Source organism: Cervus canadensis, chromosome 1, assembly GCF_019320065.1.
Source record: "Cervus canadensis isolate Bull #8, Minnesota chromosome 1, ASM1932006v1, whole genome shotgun sequence".
In the NCBI taxonomy this organism is placed as follows: Eukaryota; Metazoa; Chordata; class Mammalia; order Artiodactyla; family Cervidae; genus Cervus; species Cervus canadensis.
In genome coordinates this window covers 11,518,118-11,532,833 of record NC_057386.1, presented here as the reverse complement: position 1 = coordinate 11,532,833, position 14,716 = coordinate 11,518,118, and the positions used below count along the sequence as shown (strand labels likewise).

Sequence of the window (14,716 nt, the reverse complement as noted above, 5' to 3'; positions counted from 1 at the left end):
TCCCTTGCCCACCAGGGATTGTAGCCCACCAGGCTCCTCTGTCCATGGGATTTTCCAGGCAAGAATACTGGAGTGGGTTGCCATTTCCTCCTCCAGAGATGCATTCTTGACTTCTGACCTACAGAACCATAAGAACAGGTTTGTGTTGGTTAAGTTCCTAAATTTGTGGTGATTTGTTATTCTAGCTATGAAAAACCAATACAACGAGGAGGCATCAGAAAAACCCCAATTGAGGGACACAGGGTTAGTTGTCAAGCACATTGAAAGAATGCAAAATTCGTGAGATCAAATAGCTAATTAGAAAAATGGGCAAAAGTAAATAAGCATTTCAAGAAGAAATATGAATGGACAATAAAAATAGGAGTAGATGATTAACCTCATTTGTAATTGGGGGAACAGTTAGGAACTTCCCTGGTGGTCCATAGGCTAAGACTCTGCACTCCCAATGCAGGGGACCTGGGCTCTATCCCTGGTCAGGGAGCTAGATCTCACACGCCAAAACTAAGAGTTAGCATGCCACAACTGAAGATTCTGCATCTAAGATCCTACGCAGCCAAATAAATAAATATTAAAGATAAAAATAAAAACCACAGTGCGATTCCATTTTATTCACCAGATTAGCCCAACTGATGATACCATATGTATGTGACAATATAGAGCCGTGGCGAGTTCCTTGTGCTCCAGGTCCTGAAAGAAAGGGCTCAGGATACCAGGTCCTCAGGAGAATTAGCTGGGTGCTGGAACAGGTGCTCGGCCACCGGGCCCCGCCCACAGGCCCCGCCCCAGAGACCCAGCTCCACCTCTCATTGGTTTGCTTCCTGCCAAGCCCCGCCCCACTAGGCTCGCCTCTCTCCGTAAGAGCCCTGCCTGAGCGCCGCCTATTTGCCGTCACTTCCGGGCAGAGGAGTCCGCGGAAGGAGGAAGTGTGTGTCAGTGTCTGCGAAGCGGGGCTGAGGTGTTCCTGGCTGGCACCCCGCAATTCTCCCGGGTATATGCGTGGGGACACGGAGGTGGCCAGCGAGAACCAGCGAGGGAGGAAGACATGAGGCGGCCGTGGGGCCTGGAGGGGTCTGGAGGTTGACTGCTCCTGCCACCTTCCCAAGAGGCCGCCTCCTCCAGGCAGCCAGCCACCCGTCTCCCTCAGGGTCTCACGCCCCACCGTCGTCCCGGCGCCTTGAACTGGGACTCCCTGGCCCCTAGACCCCGCGCTATGACTGCGGCCGCAGCCTCCAACTGGGGGCTGATCACGAACATAGTGAACAGCATAGTAGGGGTCAGTGTCCTCACCATGCCCTTCTGCTTCAAACAGGTGAGTCCAGCAGGCAGTGGTCACCCCCCCTCGCCGCCCGGGGCTTACTCCCTCACGGGAACTAGGACTTGGGGAGGCGGCCCCGCAGCTCGCCCGCCCCGTGGATGCAAGAGAAATTGAGGGAATTCCCTGAACGAAAAGCTTCAGTTCAGTCGCTCAGCCTTGTCCGACTCTTTGCGACCCCATGGACTGCAGCACGCCAGGCTTCCCTGCCCATCACCAACTCCCGGCTTGCTCAAACTCATGTCCGTGGAGTCGGTGATGCCATCCAACCATCTTATCCCTCTTTTCTCAACGAAAAGCTTAAGAACAATTAATAATTTCAGATCGAAGTGCAAATGTAGCAAAGTAATATGATCTTTAAAAAATGGAAAGTGATCACAGGATTCAGTGTTATTTTTCTTTATTATTATTTCTAAAAACTCTTACCTGACTGCACTTGTATTCAGAAGCACACCTGTCAAACCCCCAGGCCTTGGAACTAGTTTGGGGTGTTGGTTACAAGGTGATTACTACATTCTCCAGATTGTGTGCTTAAAATTTGTGCATTCCACCATATGCAAATGTTACCTTGATTGAAGAAATCCAAAATATTAAAAAATTGGTGTCATCCCAGCATTAAATACCACTTGAAAGAAACTCACCATTTTTGAGGTGTGGATTCATTTGACTTTTGTTTAATTCACAAATAAACAGGCATTTGGTATGGTAGAAAAGGGAGGTGATAGAATTATCAAATTGAGTAACTTCTTTCCTAAAAGTGAACTTTTTAGCTTACTGTGAGCCATGCTGGAGATACTGTTACCTCTGCCTCTTGGGGCAGGAGCTATCTGCTAGCTAGGTTGCTTGAGGGTGGAGGAGGAGAGGGACACCAGAGGACAGGTGGCCAACAAGGCCTCAAAGACCAGTCTTACATGATGAAACCAAATAGGTGGGAAAATGAAAATAAGATGGATATTTTGGAACTGAAAATCGGCATCAGTGTTTAATTTTAGAGCAACACTTTGCATTTTTCACATTTAGCATCTTTTGGATAAAAATAGCAAAAAGAAAATGCATTTAGGGTTCCCGTGTGAGTGGTTGATCTGACTTTGTTGGTGAGCATGTTGGTGGGAGGATGGAGACTGCAGGGCTATGTAGAAGGCCACGCTGGCGGCTTCAAAAGCAACATCTGTGTCTTGGCTTGTGAATCCCAGTGTGGGCCAGCCACCTCTGGGTGTTTCTGGAAGGACTACGTGTCCCAGCATGCGTTGCGACTTGCCTGGCACAGAACTGCATCCTGGGATGTGTAGTTGGCTGGTCCTGAGTCTGTAAATGCAGTGCTGCTTTCCTTGACTCCTTTCTGCCAAGTGCCACTGTGGCAGGGCTCTGGTGATTCAGATTTGAGTGTCTTACTGTGTGCTGGGCATGAGTCCCCTGCCAGAGCATTTAAAAATGGGCCAGGCTGAGTTGCCTGGGGGGAGAGCTTATTGGTGGGTGCCCTCTTGCAAGCAAAGACCTGGAAGTGGTTTGCCCTGCCCCGAGGGCCTGGCCAAGTTAGGACATGCTGTCACTCATCACTCAGACTCAGCGTCTTCTCCGTGAGAAGCCTGTTGGCAAGAACACCATGTGAGGCCAACAGGCAACTTGGAGATGTGTGTTGTTGTCTGGTAGCCAGGTCACTTAAAAGTTTTTGTTTGTGTATTTTGTTTGTTTGGTTTTAATAATTTGGGTACTTTTCTGAAAAAATTAGCAATTTTTTAAAGTGTAACATGAATACAGAAAAGTGAACACATTTTAGGTGTACTCTTGATGGATTTTCATAATATTAACAAACGCATGTAGCCAGCTCCCAGATTGAACACAGATTTGCCAGCATCCCCCACCCCTGCCTCCTTACTGAGGGTTGCCCTCCCACCCCCAGACCCCACTGGTCAGTGTTGCCAGGTTTTAACTGTATGTGAATGCATCATGTCGTAGGTGTCAAGCTAGCATTGCTCAATTTATCTGTTTTTTAACCTTTGCTAGGCAGGCGTGGCATTTCCTGTTTGGAGCAGTGCACAGGCTTTGACCACATGGACCTGTCCTGTGGGGTGGTGACCCGCACGCAGGAGAGCTGGCTGGTGGGCTGTGTGTGTATTCCGCTCTGCTAGATGCTAGTAGGACAGTTGGTTGTTTCTTCAGTTTTTGGATTACAGATAAACCTGCTGTAAACATTGGCATGCAGGTTTGTGCATGAACACATGTTTTCATTTCTTTTGGGTAAATACCTAGGAGTGCAATTGCTGGTCAGATGGTGAGTGTCTGTTTAACTTATAAGAAAGGCATAAATGTCATTTTTAATCTCTTCCTTCCAGAATGTGTTTATCACTCGTAGCTGTTGATCCAAGTGGCTGGAAGGTGGTTCGCTGTAGGGTGTCTGCAGGGAACTGGGGAGACTGGCAACCTCTCACCATTCCTTGAAACTCTGGGAAGGAAATGGGGTCCCTGGTGCTCTTTTGGGGACATGTATACACTTTATGTCCCTGGACAGAACGTGTTGACCACTCCATCCAGGAACTGTTACCCATTGGCGTTGGGACAAAATAGAGCTGGGGCCTCAAGTCTAGGGAGCGGGGGCCCAGGGGAGGGCTTTTGGTCATCACTTGTGCTGTTCACCTGTGGTCAGCGTGTGAGATAAAGATGCTGGGTAGTGTTATTTTGTTCAGTTCAGTTCAGTCACTCAGTCGTGTCCGACTCTGCGACCCCATTTATCTTGTTAACGTCTCTCTTTTGTCCCAACACTCCAGTGTGGCATTGTCCTGGGGGCCCTGCTCTTGGTCTTCTGTTCCTGGATGACGCACCAGTCCTGCATGTTTTTGGTGAAAGCTGCCAGCCTGAGCAAGCGGAGGACTTACGCTGGCCTGGGTGAGTGCATTGCCTCCCTGAGAGGGGCGGGACCTTTCTCAGCACCCTCTTAAGGAGTGCAGCATCTGGATCTGGGGCTGTGGGCCTTAGTCTTTTAAGTACTTTTCTTTCACTTTAATCTTTTTTTTTTTTTCGGTCATGCTGCACAGTATGAGGGATATTATTTCCCTGACCAGGGATTGAACCCACACCTCGTGCACTGGAAGCATAGACTCTTAACCACTGGACCGCCAGTGCTTTATTCTTTATTCTACTTTATTCTTAAAGAGTCCTTTGAGCAGCAGTTTTTCTTATTTTAAAATTTAATGCAGTTAAAAAAACAAAGCTATTAAATCAACATGTTTTAAAATTGAGATAATGCTTGTCTTCCTGCCTTCTCTTTATGCACGTCCACATAGAGAGGCCCCTCCCAGTTCAGACAGCCTTGGCAGCTTCTGCTCCTATGCCTACAGCCCCAGAGCCTTCCTTCCGAGCTGCCTGACCCAGATATTGCTGCACGTCTCCACTTTGAATGCCACGGGCAGCCTGTCCTTGGGCTCAGGCTTGTAGCGGCAGCAAGTCATCAACTCCTCCACGGCATCCTCTATGTCCTGTTGCTGGTTGCAGTCTCATTTCCTCTAGTTCTTTCTTCCTTTGATTTCAGCTGAGGCAAAGAAGGCTGCGCTTTCCACCTCCTTTCAGTTTGATCTATTTCCTGGACAGCCTGTCTCTGAGGGCAGGACCCCCACTCTCCCACCCGCCTCAGGCTGGTGTGCGAAGGCTGCATTCTCTCCGCCACCTTGGACCTTTCGACTTCATGCTGCATTCTGGGGATATGTGGTGTGGGTGTTGAAATACCAATACACGTGGTCTCAGAGGCTGCCCTGTGCACGTCTGGGGAAGACTCCCATCCTCTGGCTGGGACCCCCTGACCTTCCAGCTAGTGTGTGGCCCGGATGCTGGGTCCGCTTGCGGAGGCCCTGGTGGGCCCTCGGCTCACAGCTCTCACAGCAGGGAGGAGGTGCCAAGAGGAAACGGTGTGCAGGGTTCCCAGGGCCAAAGAAAATAAAAACATCTGTGAGCCCCACGCGTGGGCTTTTGGCAGCGTGACCTCTGGTTTCCTTCCAGTCTGCCTACTTTGCATTGGCACCGAGATACTCACATTTGTTCTGACCTCAAAATTGAAGGACTGCTTCCTTCTCTCTCCATTCTGATAAGAATGGTGCTGTCAGACTCTTTCATTGCTGTTGGAGTCACTTGGGGAAGTGAAATTTAGAGGCTAAATTTGACTCGCTCCCCCACCCATGAGACCAGGTTCTACTTGGGATGACATGTGCACCAGGGCAGGTCCCTTCCTCCTTTTGTGAGGCTGTGGCTTTTGGGGTGACTCTTTCTCCCCGCTCAGGGTTCCCACAAAATGCTTGGCTGTGCCCTGAAATAGGATGAGTGATCCTGGACTGGAGAGGCTGTGGTTTTTGACAGCTATCCATCTGAATATTCTTAGAAGGTCCCCGAGAAGGCAAACTGGTTTGGTGAGGTGTGAAAGATTGAAGAAAACTACCCATGGACACCCTCCTGTGTGGTTGGCTGGGGCTCCTACCTTTAACTGCTTGTGGTGGCTGCAGCCCATTTCTCACTACCCAGAAACCAAAAAAGATCTGAAACCACCCGTGGTCTCTGATTATGCCTTTGGTACTAAACAAGATGGTGCATTTGTGTGAACTCCCACAGTCCCCCCAGGCCCAGCCTGCAGCATCAGCTGCCCTTTGTCCTGGTTCCGTCTTGGCACCATCTCTGAAATAGAGAGACCCCACCACTTGGAAAGGAGCCCTACACAGGAGGAGATGGGAGTCTCTTGGACCCTATGGACCAGCAATCCTCCCACACCTCCTGGGCCATTTCTGCTGCTTGTAGGTCTTCTGTCCTCCTCCTTCTCCTGGCCCAGAGCTTGCACTGCTGCCAGAGAGGGTGGCCTGGGCGGAGAGAGCCCACTGCATGCCAGTCCTGCAGGCCCGGGACAGATGGCCTCTGTCTGCAGAGCCCCCAGCACATGTCTGCTGGGCCCATGGGCATGAGACAGCTGGGGGTGGGGGGGGTGGGGGTGAGGAGATGGGCAGACCTGAAGACAGTGCAGTGCAGGGTGTGGAAACTGCTGAAACGGCTGAGGCATCCTCAACAAATAACCTTTTTAAACCGTCGCGCTCCAAGGAACGGGTGGGTGGTTTTCTCAAGTTTGAGTTTGCGACATTTCTCAGTTTGGTTCATGCCTGGAAGTGACCACAGCACTGCCCTCCCGGTCCTGGCCCTGGTGTAGGCACCACTGGAGGATGAACTTTGCCAGTTTGCGGAAATACAGCCCTGTGTGTTTTGTTTCTGTTGGTGTTTTGTGTGTGTGTTTTGTGGTGTTCTGTTTGCTGCTTGTAGACCAGTTCTGTGAATTTTATCTGCTTTTTATATGCTGCTACTTTCCCTTGTGTGGCTGACTTTCAAGTAGACTTTTCAAACCCCATTTTCAGAAGATGTACAGCTATACCAGACAGTCAGCTGTCCTGAGAAGTCATGGCCCCATGAGGCCACTCTGACACGGGCCCTGCCTGCGGAGGTGACCAGGCCTTGCTGCCACCTCGGAGCGCTCAGCTGTGCGTAGCAGCTGCTCTGGTACCGCGTCTGTGGTCCTGTCCTCTACCCGCCCAGGTTTCTGTGGCCCTGGTCAGCCTGCTGCCCGATCATGGGCTGGGTGGGGCCTGAAGAGGGCCTGTCCCTCCCTGCCTGTCCCCAGTTGTGTGGCCTGCACCTGTGGATACTTGGCTTGGGAAATGAGGGTCACAAAACCATCCTTTCTGACACCCAGGATTCTCTGCATCCCCCACCCCTGTTTATCCAGCAAATGGTCATCATACCCCCCCAGGCAGATGGCAGCGGGAGTCAGGTGGCTGGCTTTGGGGAGGGCTGGGTTGAGGTTGCTGCCCTCCGTGTGAATAGCACAGTTTGGTGTGTGCTTCCCCATCTCTGCCCAGTAAGCGGAGGCTATGGACTGTGGGCAGAGAGCATGGGGTGGGCCTGGGGTCCCGATTTCCACAAGGTGGGCTGAGAGTCAGTTCTGTGTGCCCAGCAGCCACAGAGCCATGGGCCCGGCTGTGGCCCCAGGAGAAAGCCCTGAGCCAGCCTCTCTGGGGAGACTGGGGAGCCCCTCCTGACAGCACTCCCGGCTGCACACCTGGTCCCCGCAGGGCCCAGCCCACGAGCTGCAGCGAACCTGCTGCAGATGGAGAGGGGAGGCCAGCCCAGGAGCCTGGGGAAGGGACCTGCCTTCAGCAGATGCCGCCCAGCCTCGCGGGGCAGGTCTGGTGCTCTGGTTCTGGCCCAGAGGTGCGGGAGAGCAGTCCCTCTCTTGCCAGTTGAGAGACTGAGGGCTGGGGGGCTGCCAGGTGTTCTTTTTATGTCTCGGGATTAGGGGTACTGAGGCCTGGACACTCGGAACGGTGTGTGGGGTGTGTGTGGGGCTCTCCCGGCTGAGAGCCGGGCAGGAAACACAGGCCTTCTCAGCACAGGCAGCTCCTCGGGGGCAGCCCCACTAGGTTTGTCCTTCTGGGAACCCAGCGAGTCTTTCTGGGTGAAAAGGTGCCGCCTCATGACTCTTCTCTGGCCTCCTAGAACAACTTTAGTTTCCTTTGTCCAGAATGCGGGTGTGTTCCGGAACTCTCTCTGGCTGGGTGCTCTGAGCACTTAGAATATGCTGTAGATGCTCAGCTTCCTTTTGGAGAAGGAGGGGAGTGGGATGGCTGGGCCCCAGCCACCTTCACGTTAGGGGCACCGGACTTTGTGTCTTAGAAGACCCTGAGGTGCAAGTGTCCATGTGGTAGTTGGACAAGCCGGGAGGCCGGAATGACCCCTGGTTTGCTTCCCAAGGCCACCTGCCCTGTGGCCGTGTAGCCCAGGGGGTCCATGTTCATTGGCTTTTGGCAGTGCTGTGATTTTTCCTAAATAGTTTGAAAGTAAAGTAGTAGCGTTTTTTGGACTCGTTCACGTGAGGTGGCCTGCGTGTTCCCTGCTCTCTGGTCTCCTGGACGGCTCTGCCTGTGTGAGGGAGGGGGCTTTGCTGTCACGTGCACCCCCTTCTGCTTGCTTCTGGGGGATCAGAGCTTCTCTCGGCCCTCTTCCGGCTCACCATGGGGCTGGGTTGCAGGGGTTCCCGGCCTCTGTGAGGTCCAGGGAGGGGCCTGCTGAGTCAGCTCTTAATCTCTCCTCTGCTGGAAAAAGCTCCACTATCAGGAAGGACGGGCCGAGGGGCTTCTCCAGGCTTGCGTGCACTTGTCCCCTCCTGTCCTAAAGCACCTTGCTCAAGATTTTCTGCTAAAACCACAGAGTGAACATGAAGGCCCTTAGCCAAGTGCCCTTGTTATGACTGGGAAAACCAGATGTACTGGGGCTGGGCTGACCGCCCTCCCCGGGCACCCCCCACCCTGTCCCAGGCAGGCCTCCCTCGGCCTCCTCATTGGTAGCCTAACTTGCCCAGAGGGAAACTGCTGCTTCCCTGGGACCGTTTTTCTTTTCTTTTTTCTTCCTTTCCTTTGTGTACGAGTGAGTGTGAAAAGTGACCCACCCTAGCTTTATTCTTATTTTCTGTGATTCTTATTTGTTGAAGGTAGATCTGAAGAAAGACGGGACCAAAATTTTCAAATATCCCCTTATACCCATAGAACTCCAGACCTACAGGTTTTTGTCAGATTGCCTTTCACAACTTTTACTGGGGATATTTTTACTGATGTGCTTCTCTCACTTTAGACTGAGCGTTCATTCTCTTTTCCCCTCCCTGCACTAGCATTGCACGCCTACGGGAAAGCAGGAAAGATGCTGGTGGAAACCAGGTAGGTGGTGCCGTTCTGTTGTGGGTAATTCTCTCTGTTCTTCACTTGTGACCAAAAAGAAACAGGAGGATTGCTACACAATGAGTTGTATGTTTCAGATGTGCATTGGTTCATAGCTTAAAATATTTCTCTGAAGTGTTACTTACTAAATAGTTGAAAGTTTAATTTATTATACCCTTAAAATGATTAGTGTCAAGGCTGAAAGCCTTATTTAAATCTTAGTAAGAAAAATATAAAAATGGAAAACCCAGGGAACACAGCGAGGGGGCACTCCCTGAGCTGTACTTCATCTCTGGGTTCTGTTCCTGAAACTCAGATGCCCCCCCAACCCCGCCCCCTGCCCTGAACACTACTGCATAAAGGTGGCATTAAACTGGAAATGTCATATTCTCCCTTTGGAGTAAAATTTTATGAGATGAAAAAAATGGCTGAGAAATTGCACTTTTAGGCTTCTAAATTAGGGAATTGCAAACTGAAAAGAATAACCCTTCTCTGAAGCAGTTGATTGTTCTTTTAACTTGTCTTAACATCACAGTGCATTTTTGTACCACCTGAAAGAACTTTTAGAACCTCCTGCTGAGAGAAAAATGTAATACCACATAAAGAAGAGTCTAGTGTTGCTCAATATTCATTCTGAGTAAAATAGCGAACTCTGCAGCCAAACCTTGGAAACTGTTGAATGTCGACACCATGTCTCCCATTCGACCTCTCCCTTGGGTTGTTGCGTGTCAGCGGCCAGGGGGATGCAGGTGCGTCTGGGACCCCTGGTGCTCAGCTCTCAAGCTTGCCCACCTTCCTTGCAGCATGATTGGGCTGATGCTGGGAACATGCATTGCCTTCTATGTTGTGATTGGTGACCTGGGGTCCAACTTCTTTGCTAGGCTGTTTGGGTTTCAGGTAAGGACATCTGCAGGTGTGTGATATGTCGGAAACCTCACGGCTGCTCGCGTGGCAGCGCGGGGACTGTTTCAGTCCGCATCTCGGACGGGGAGCGGTGGGAGGGGCTCCGAGACCAGCACGCCAAGAGGCGAAGCTTGCTGGGCCCCAGTCAGTCTCGGGGCTCGAGGTGGGAAGCCCGGGCCGTCCCTGTGCCAACGCCTGGCGCTCCGCCCAGGTCACGGGCACCTTCCGCATGCTCCTGCTCTTCGCGGTGTCCCTGTGCATCGTGCTCCCGCTCAGCCTGCAGAGGAACATGATGGCCTCCATCCAGTCCTTCAGCGCCATGGCCCTCATCTTCTACACCGTGTTCATGTTCGTGGTGAGTGTCGGGCCGCCACCTGCCGCCGAGGTTGACTGGAACGTGACGTAGAATCTGCCACAGGAGCCCACAGATGGGGCTGCAGGGGAGGGGAGCGCTCTGAGGCAGGGAGTGAAAGCGCGATGCTCCCCAGTTCACGGAAGACCTTTTATGTGGGCTTTGTGGCCAAAAGTCAGGAGGCCAGCCTTACAAGGGGGTGAGAGCAGTTGTTGCCTAATGAGTGTTTATCGCTGACTGTTGCGGGGGGCAGAGGGGTGCAGTCTGGAGTTGACACTCAGGGCGCCCCTTGGGAGCCCCCGGGCCTGAGCCCCTGACCACTCCGGTGGGAGCAGAATGGGCGAGTCTGTGTAGTGGGCTCTCCTTAGAAGACCGAGCCCCGGGTGGTGTCTCCAGTGCCCCTCGGCTCTGAGGACCAGCCCAATGACCCTTCCCCTTCCTCTCCAGGCAGCCCTGTCCTTGATGGGTCTGTCTTTAAATTATGTCCGTGCAGGACTGGCAAGGACCTGCCAGCTTGGGGGACTGTCCTGACCTGGAGGCGACTGGGGTGGGCACAGCAGGTGGGCCTCATTGCTTACCATCTGCAGCCCTGGACGGGCAGCCGCCCCCGGTGCCAGGAGGCCCCGCAGCTCCTCTGGGCAGCACCTGGCCAGCTGGTGGCACAGCAGAGAGCCGAAACCCCGGGCCACGCACCACTCCCAGCCCCTCCAGCCCCCCCAGCCCCTCCCGTCGGTGGCACCAGGCTGCTCCGTGCGGGGCCTGCACTGTGGTGCCGGCCGCCTCGGCGCCTGCCCGGCCCTGACCCCAGTCCCCCTGTGTGTGCTGCCCGGTGCCGAGCTCCGCTTCCTTCTCCTCGCAGATCGTGCTCTGCTCCTTCAAGCACGGCCTGTTCGGTGGGCAGTGGCTGCAGCGGGTCAGCTACATCCGCTGGGAGGGCGTCTTCCGCTGCATTCCCATCTTTGGCATGTCCTTTGCCTGCCAGTCGTAAGTACCACCTGCTTCCGGGGCTCTGGGGGTGAGTGTTACGAGGGGAGGCTGCCATCCTGGGAGCGGAAAGCACCATTTCCTTCAGTGAATGATGCAGGCCACGAGGAGTAAGATGTTCTTCACCGTGGCTTCTCCCCACTCCGGGTTCAGGGTGGGAGTTCTGTGTTTACCAGGAGAGAAATCAACTTTGTTCCTGAGATGTGTTGCCGGCACTGTTGGCGACAATGCCCAGTTTGCCAAATCCCCCACGAGTAGAGTTGGCTGTGGGGAACACAGCACAGCCCCGAACCATCTGACTCACAGAGTCCCGAGCGTTTTGCCAGAATTTAGCTATTCGTGTGAGAATATTTAAGAGGGAATTGCACAAACATTGACTTCAGACTGCTGCTGGGACGCTTTCAGAGACGTGTGTGTGTGTGTGTGTGTGTGTGTGTGTGTGTGTGTGTGTGCACATGCGCACGTGTGTGTGGTTGAGCAGGCGTGTGCTCTGGCACTCGGGACTCTGTAAATGCAGAGCAGCGTCTTTCATAATTCCAGCAGCCTTACCTTCTCCACCAGATGACAGGCGCCTACGATCCACACCCGGCCGGGTGGTAACCCCACTCAAAAGAGGCATAAATCTGGCGGGGACAGGAAAGGACCATCGGTGGCGGGGGTCTGGCAGAGCAGCCCCCCGCAGCTCCACGGGCATGAACCATGCCAGTCGTAAACTAACGTGACAGATGAGACTTGTTCCGACTACTGTGTTTACACCCACACGCGAGATCCAAATCGTCGTTTCCCACTTCTCATCTCTCTTGGCAGCTCGGTTTCCACCAGAGCACACTCCGCTCTTGCTGTTTAACGTCCCTGTTAAAATTGGTGACAGAAGCTACATCCTTTTGCCGTGTACCTAGTTACCGATTGTCCTTTTTTCCTGTGGGTTTGGTCTGGCTTTCCGGTGTGGGCCGGTCTGTCATCAAGCGGGTCTCTTGGGCTTGGTTCTCAGGTTGAGTTATGGGTTCCGGAGGGGGGTGGGTTGTGAGCTCATATTCCGTCTGCCGCTCACGGAAGGCGCGGGGCCTGGGGATGTGCCCACGTCCCCTGGGGAGTGGAGCCGAGAGGTCCAGAGCTGGGGCTCTTTCCCGCACATCTGGCCCTGAAGCGCATGCAGGCTAGGAGCTCTGCTGCCCTTGCCAGGTGGCTGTGGGCCCCGCGGCACGGCTGGTCTCCCCACTCTGGATCGACCGGGCCTCTGCTGTGCCGTCAGTGTGCGGCCCTTCCTGGTCTGACTTCGAGAGAGATGAGTACAGGGCGGCCCAGGACCAGCAGGCCCCCAGAGCAGCTCGGAGAGAGCACTGAGCACGTGGAGGCCCAGGCCACGCAGGGGCAGGCGGACGCCTCTGACTCAGGTAAACCAAGTCACGGGCTGCTCAGTGAGATGGTCAAGTGCTCTGCGGGTGCTGGGGGTCTGGCTGCTGCCATCAAGGGTCCCAGGGGCACAGGCAGGATTGAGGAAGGTGGGCACCACAGCCTTGTCACACCCATCCATCCCCACATGTGGGCACAGCCCCTCCCCTCAGCGGCTCCTGGGCAGGGGCTTCTCCCCGTGTGTGCTGGGGATGCCCCTGTCCTGAGATCTGGTACTAGGGCTCCCTGGCATGGACCTGGCCCTGGCCTTAGGAGCTGGGCAGTGCCCAGATGCTGGTGTCAGTCCTCCTGCAGGTCCTCTGCCACCTCCCTGGTCTGCATGGGTGTGTGTGCATGTGGCCGCTGACTGCCCCCTCTGTGGGACCGAGGTGGGGACATCTGTCCACAGTGACTCTTGCCCACCAGCAGTGGCCAGTGGGACAGTGTGCAGTGCCAGGGACGGTGCCAGCTTCTGCCAGCCAGGCCTCCCCCGTCCTTGTCATTTGCTGTTAGTAACAGTAACGGGTCCTCTTTGCTCTCCTTTCACTTTTTTAAGGCGGTTTTGGGGTTTGGCTCGCTGACTGTCGTGCTTTTCCCTTAACATCCTGGTGCTCCCCCTCCCGGCCTCCTGCGTGGCGTGACCGCTGGCCCTGGCCCCTGGGTACCAAGCCTGGGCCCTCAGCACGGCGTCACCCTGCTGTCCCCTCTCAGGGCTGCACAGGGCGCCTGCCCCTCCCTGTCTGCCTCTGTGTGGCCCACCTCTCACAGGCGCCGCTCCCTGCCTGCCGTTTGCAGAGAGCCCACATGGGCGCATCTGTCCCTCACGCATCTGTCCCTGCTGGCCCTGGGCCGTGGGGCTGCAGCCGCTCTTCTGTCACAGAGCTGGGTCCATGCCTGCTCTGAGCCCCTCACTGAGGCGTTGAGATGGGCAGCCGGCCCGGCTTGTTTGTTTAACTTTCCATTCTTTTGACAGCGACGCTCTGAACCGCTTCCTGCTTCCCCTGTAAACACGGGCTGCTTAGACCAGCCCGGAGCTCCCCGGAGCGGTCACGCTCCTGCTGCAGTGGAACAAACGGCCTTTCATCCTGTGGCACTTCTGAAATGTTTACAGAGTGTGCGTGAGGGGAGCGCGCCGAGTGCCGTCCATATCATTGTGCGAGCCCAGCCTCAGTGCTGGTGGCGGCCGGCGCGGTGGGAAGGCAGGTGTTGGAGGACTCGGCTGGGGGCCTGGGAGAGGCATGTCTGTCTCTGGAATCGGCTCCGCGAGGTCGCTCGTTATTTTTACAGCCAGGTCCTGCCCACGTATGACAGCCTGGATGAGCCATCAGTGAAAACCATGAGTTCCATCTTTGCCTCCTCCCTCAACGTGGTCACCACCTTCTACGTCACGGTAGGAAGCCTTTTGTGCCTCTTCCCCTCCCCCAGCTCCACCAGTCCCCAGTGCAGGCCTGTCCTTGCTTCTTCCCATCCCTGTGGCCGAAGGGCAGCTCTGCCCCTCCACTCAGCTCCAGGGCCGGGCAGGGAGCTGACTCTCCAGGTGGTGTTGGTGTCCCCATCCCCGGAGGAGCGTGGACACCTCAACCCAGGGCCTGGAGCTTCTGCACGACCTCTGCTGACTCACTGCAGAAAGGTGTGCAGCAGTGAGAAATAGCAGAGAAAGAAAATCATAAGTTCCAGCTCATGGATGCAGACAGTTCATGTTTCCCCTCCAGCCTTCTTAAATCTCTTCATTGTTTTCTTACATGCAAATAGAGTTATAAATTCGCTGAGAGTCTGACTTCTTTTCCTGAACCTTGTGGTTCTGCCACACTTGTCGGTTTTTCCAAAAGGTCCATATGATTGCTGTCCATTCAGCCCATGGGAACCACAGTTTACCACGTGGTTCCCGGGTTTGGGTTTTGAAGCCCATTAAATCCAGCCCCTCCGTGGGGCTCACGGGGCATTCTTCTGCTCACTTTCCAAGCAGGCAGCTCCCTTCTCTTGGTGCCTCGCTGTCCAAAAAGGGAGAAGCCACGTGAGACTCTCACCTTCAGGGCTTCCGCC

General features: G+C 54.3%; 1 protein-coding gene across 3 annotated transcripts in view; it reads left to right on the top strand.

Moving 5' to 3' along the window:
• The first annotated feature begins 879 nt into the window (after positions 1–879).
• The window catches only part of SLC38A10 (solute carrier family 38 member 10), a 40,899-nt gene continuing 27,062 nt past the window's right edge, over positions 880–14,716 (top strand). For 2 of the 3 annotated variants that reach the window (XM_043463012.1, XM_043462998.1), the window contains exons 1-7: positions 881–1,309; positions 4,078–4,195; positions 8,997–9,042; positions 9,846–9,939; positions 10,157–10,300; positions 11,157–11,281; positions 13,961–14,063. In XM_043463012.1, the coding sequence (XP_043318947.1) occupies positions 1,211–1,309; positions 4,078–4,195; positions 8,997–9,042; positions 9,846–9,939; positions 10,157–10,300; positions 11,157–11,281; positions 13,961–14,063 (729 nt within the window). In that variant the 5' untranslated portion in view covers positions 881–1,210. Of the gene's footprint in view, positions 1,310–4,077; positions 4,196–8,996; positions 9,043–9,845; positions 9,940–10,156; positions 10,301–11,156; positions 11,282–13,960; positions 14,064–14,716 lie in introns of all 3 variants that reach the window. The other variant, XM_043463004.1, reaches the window with a different exon arrangement.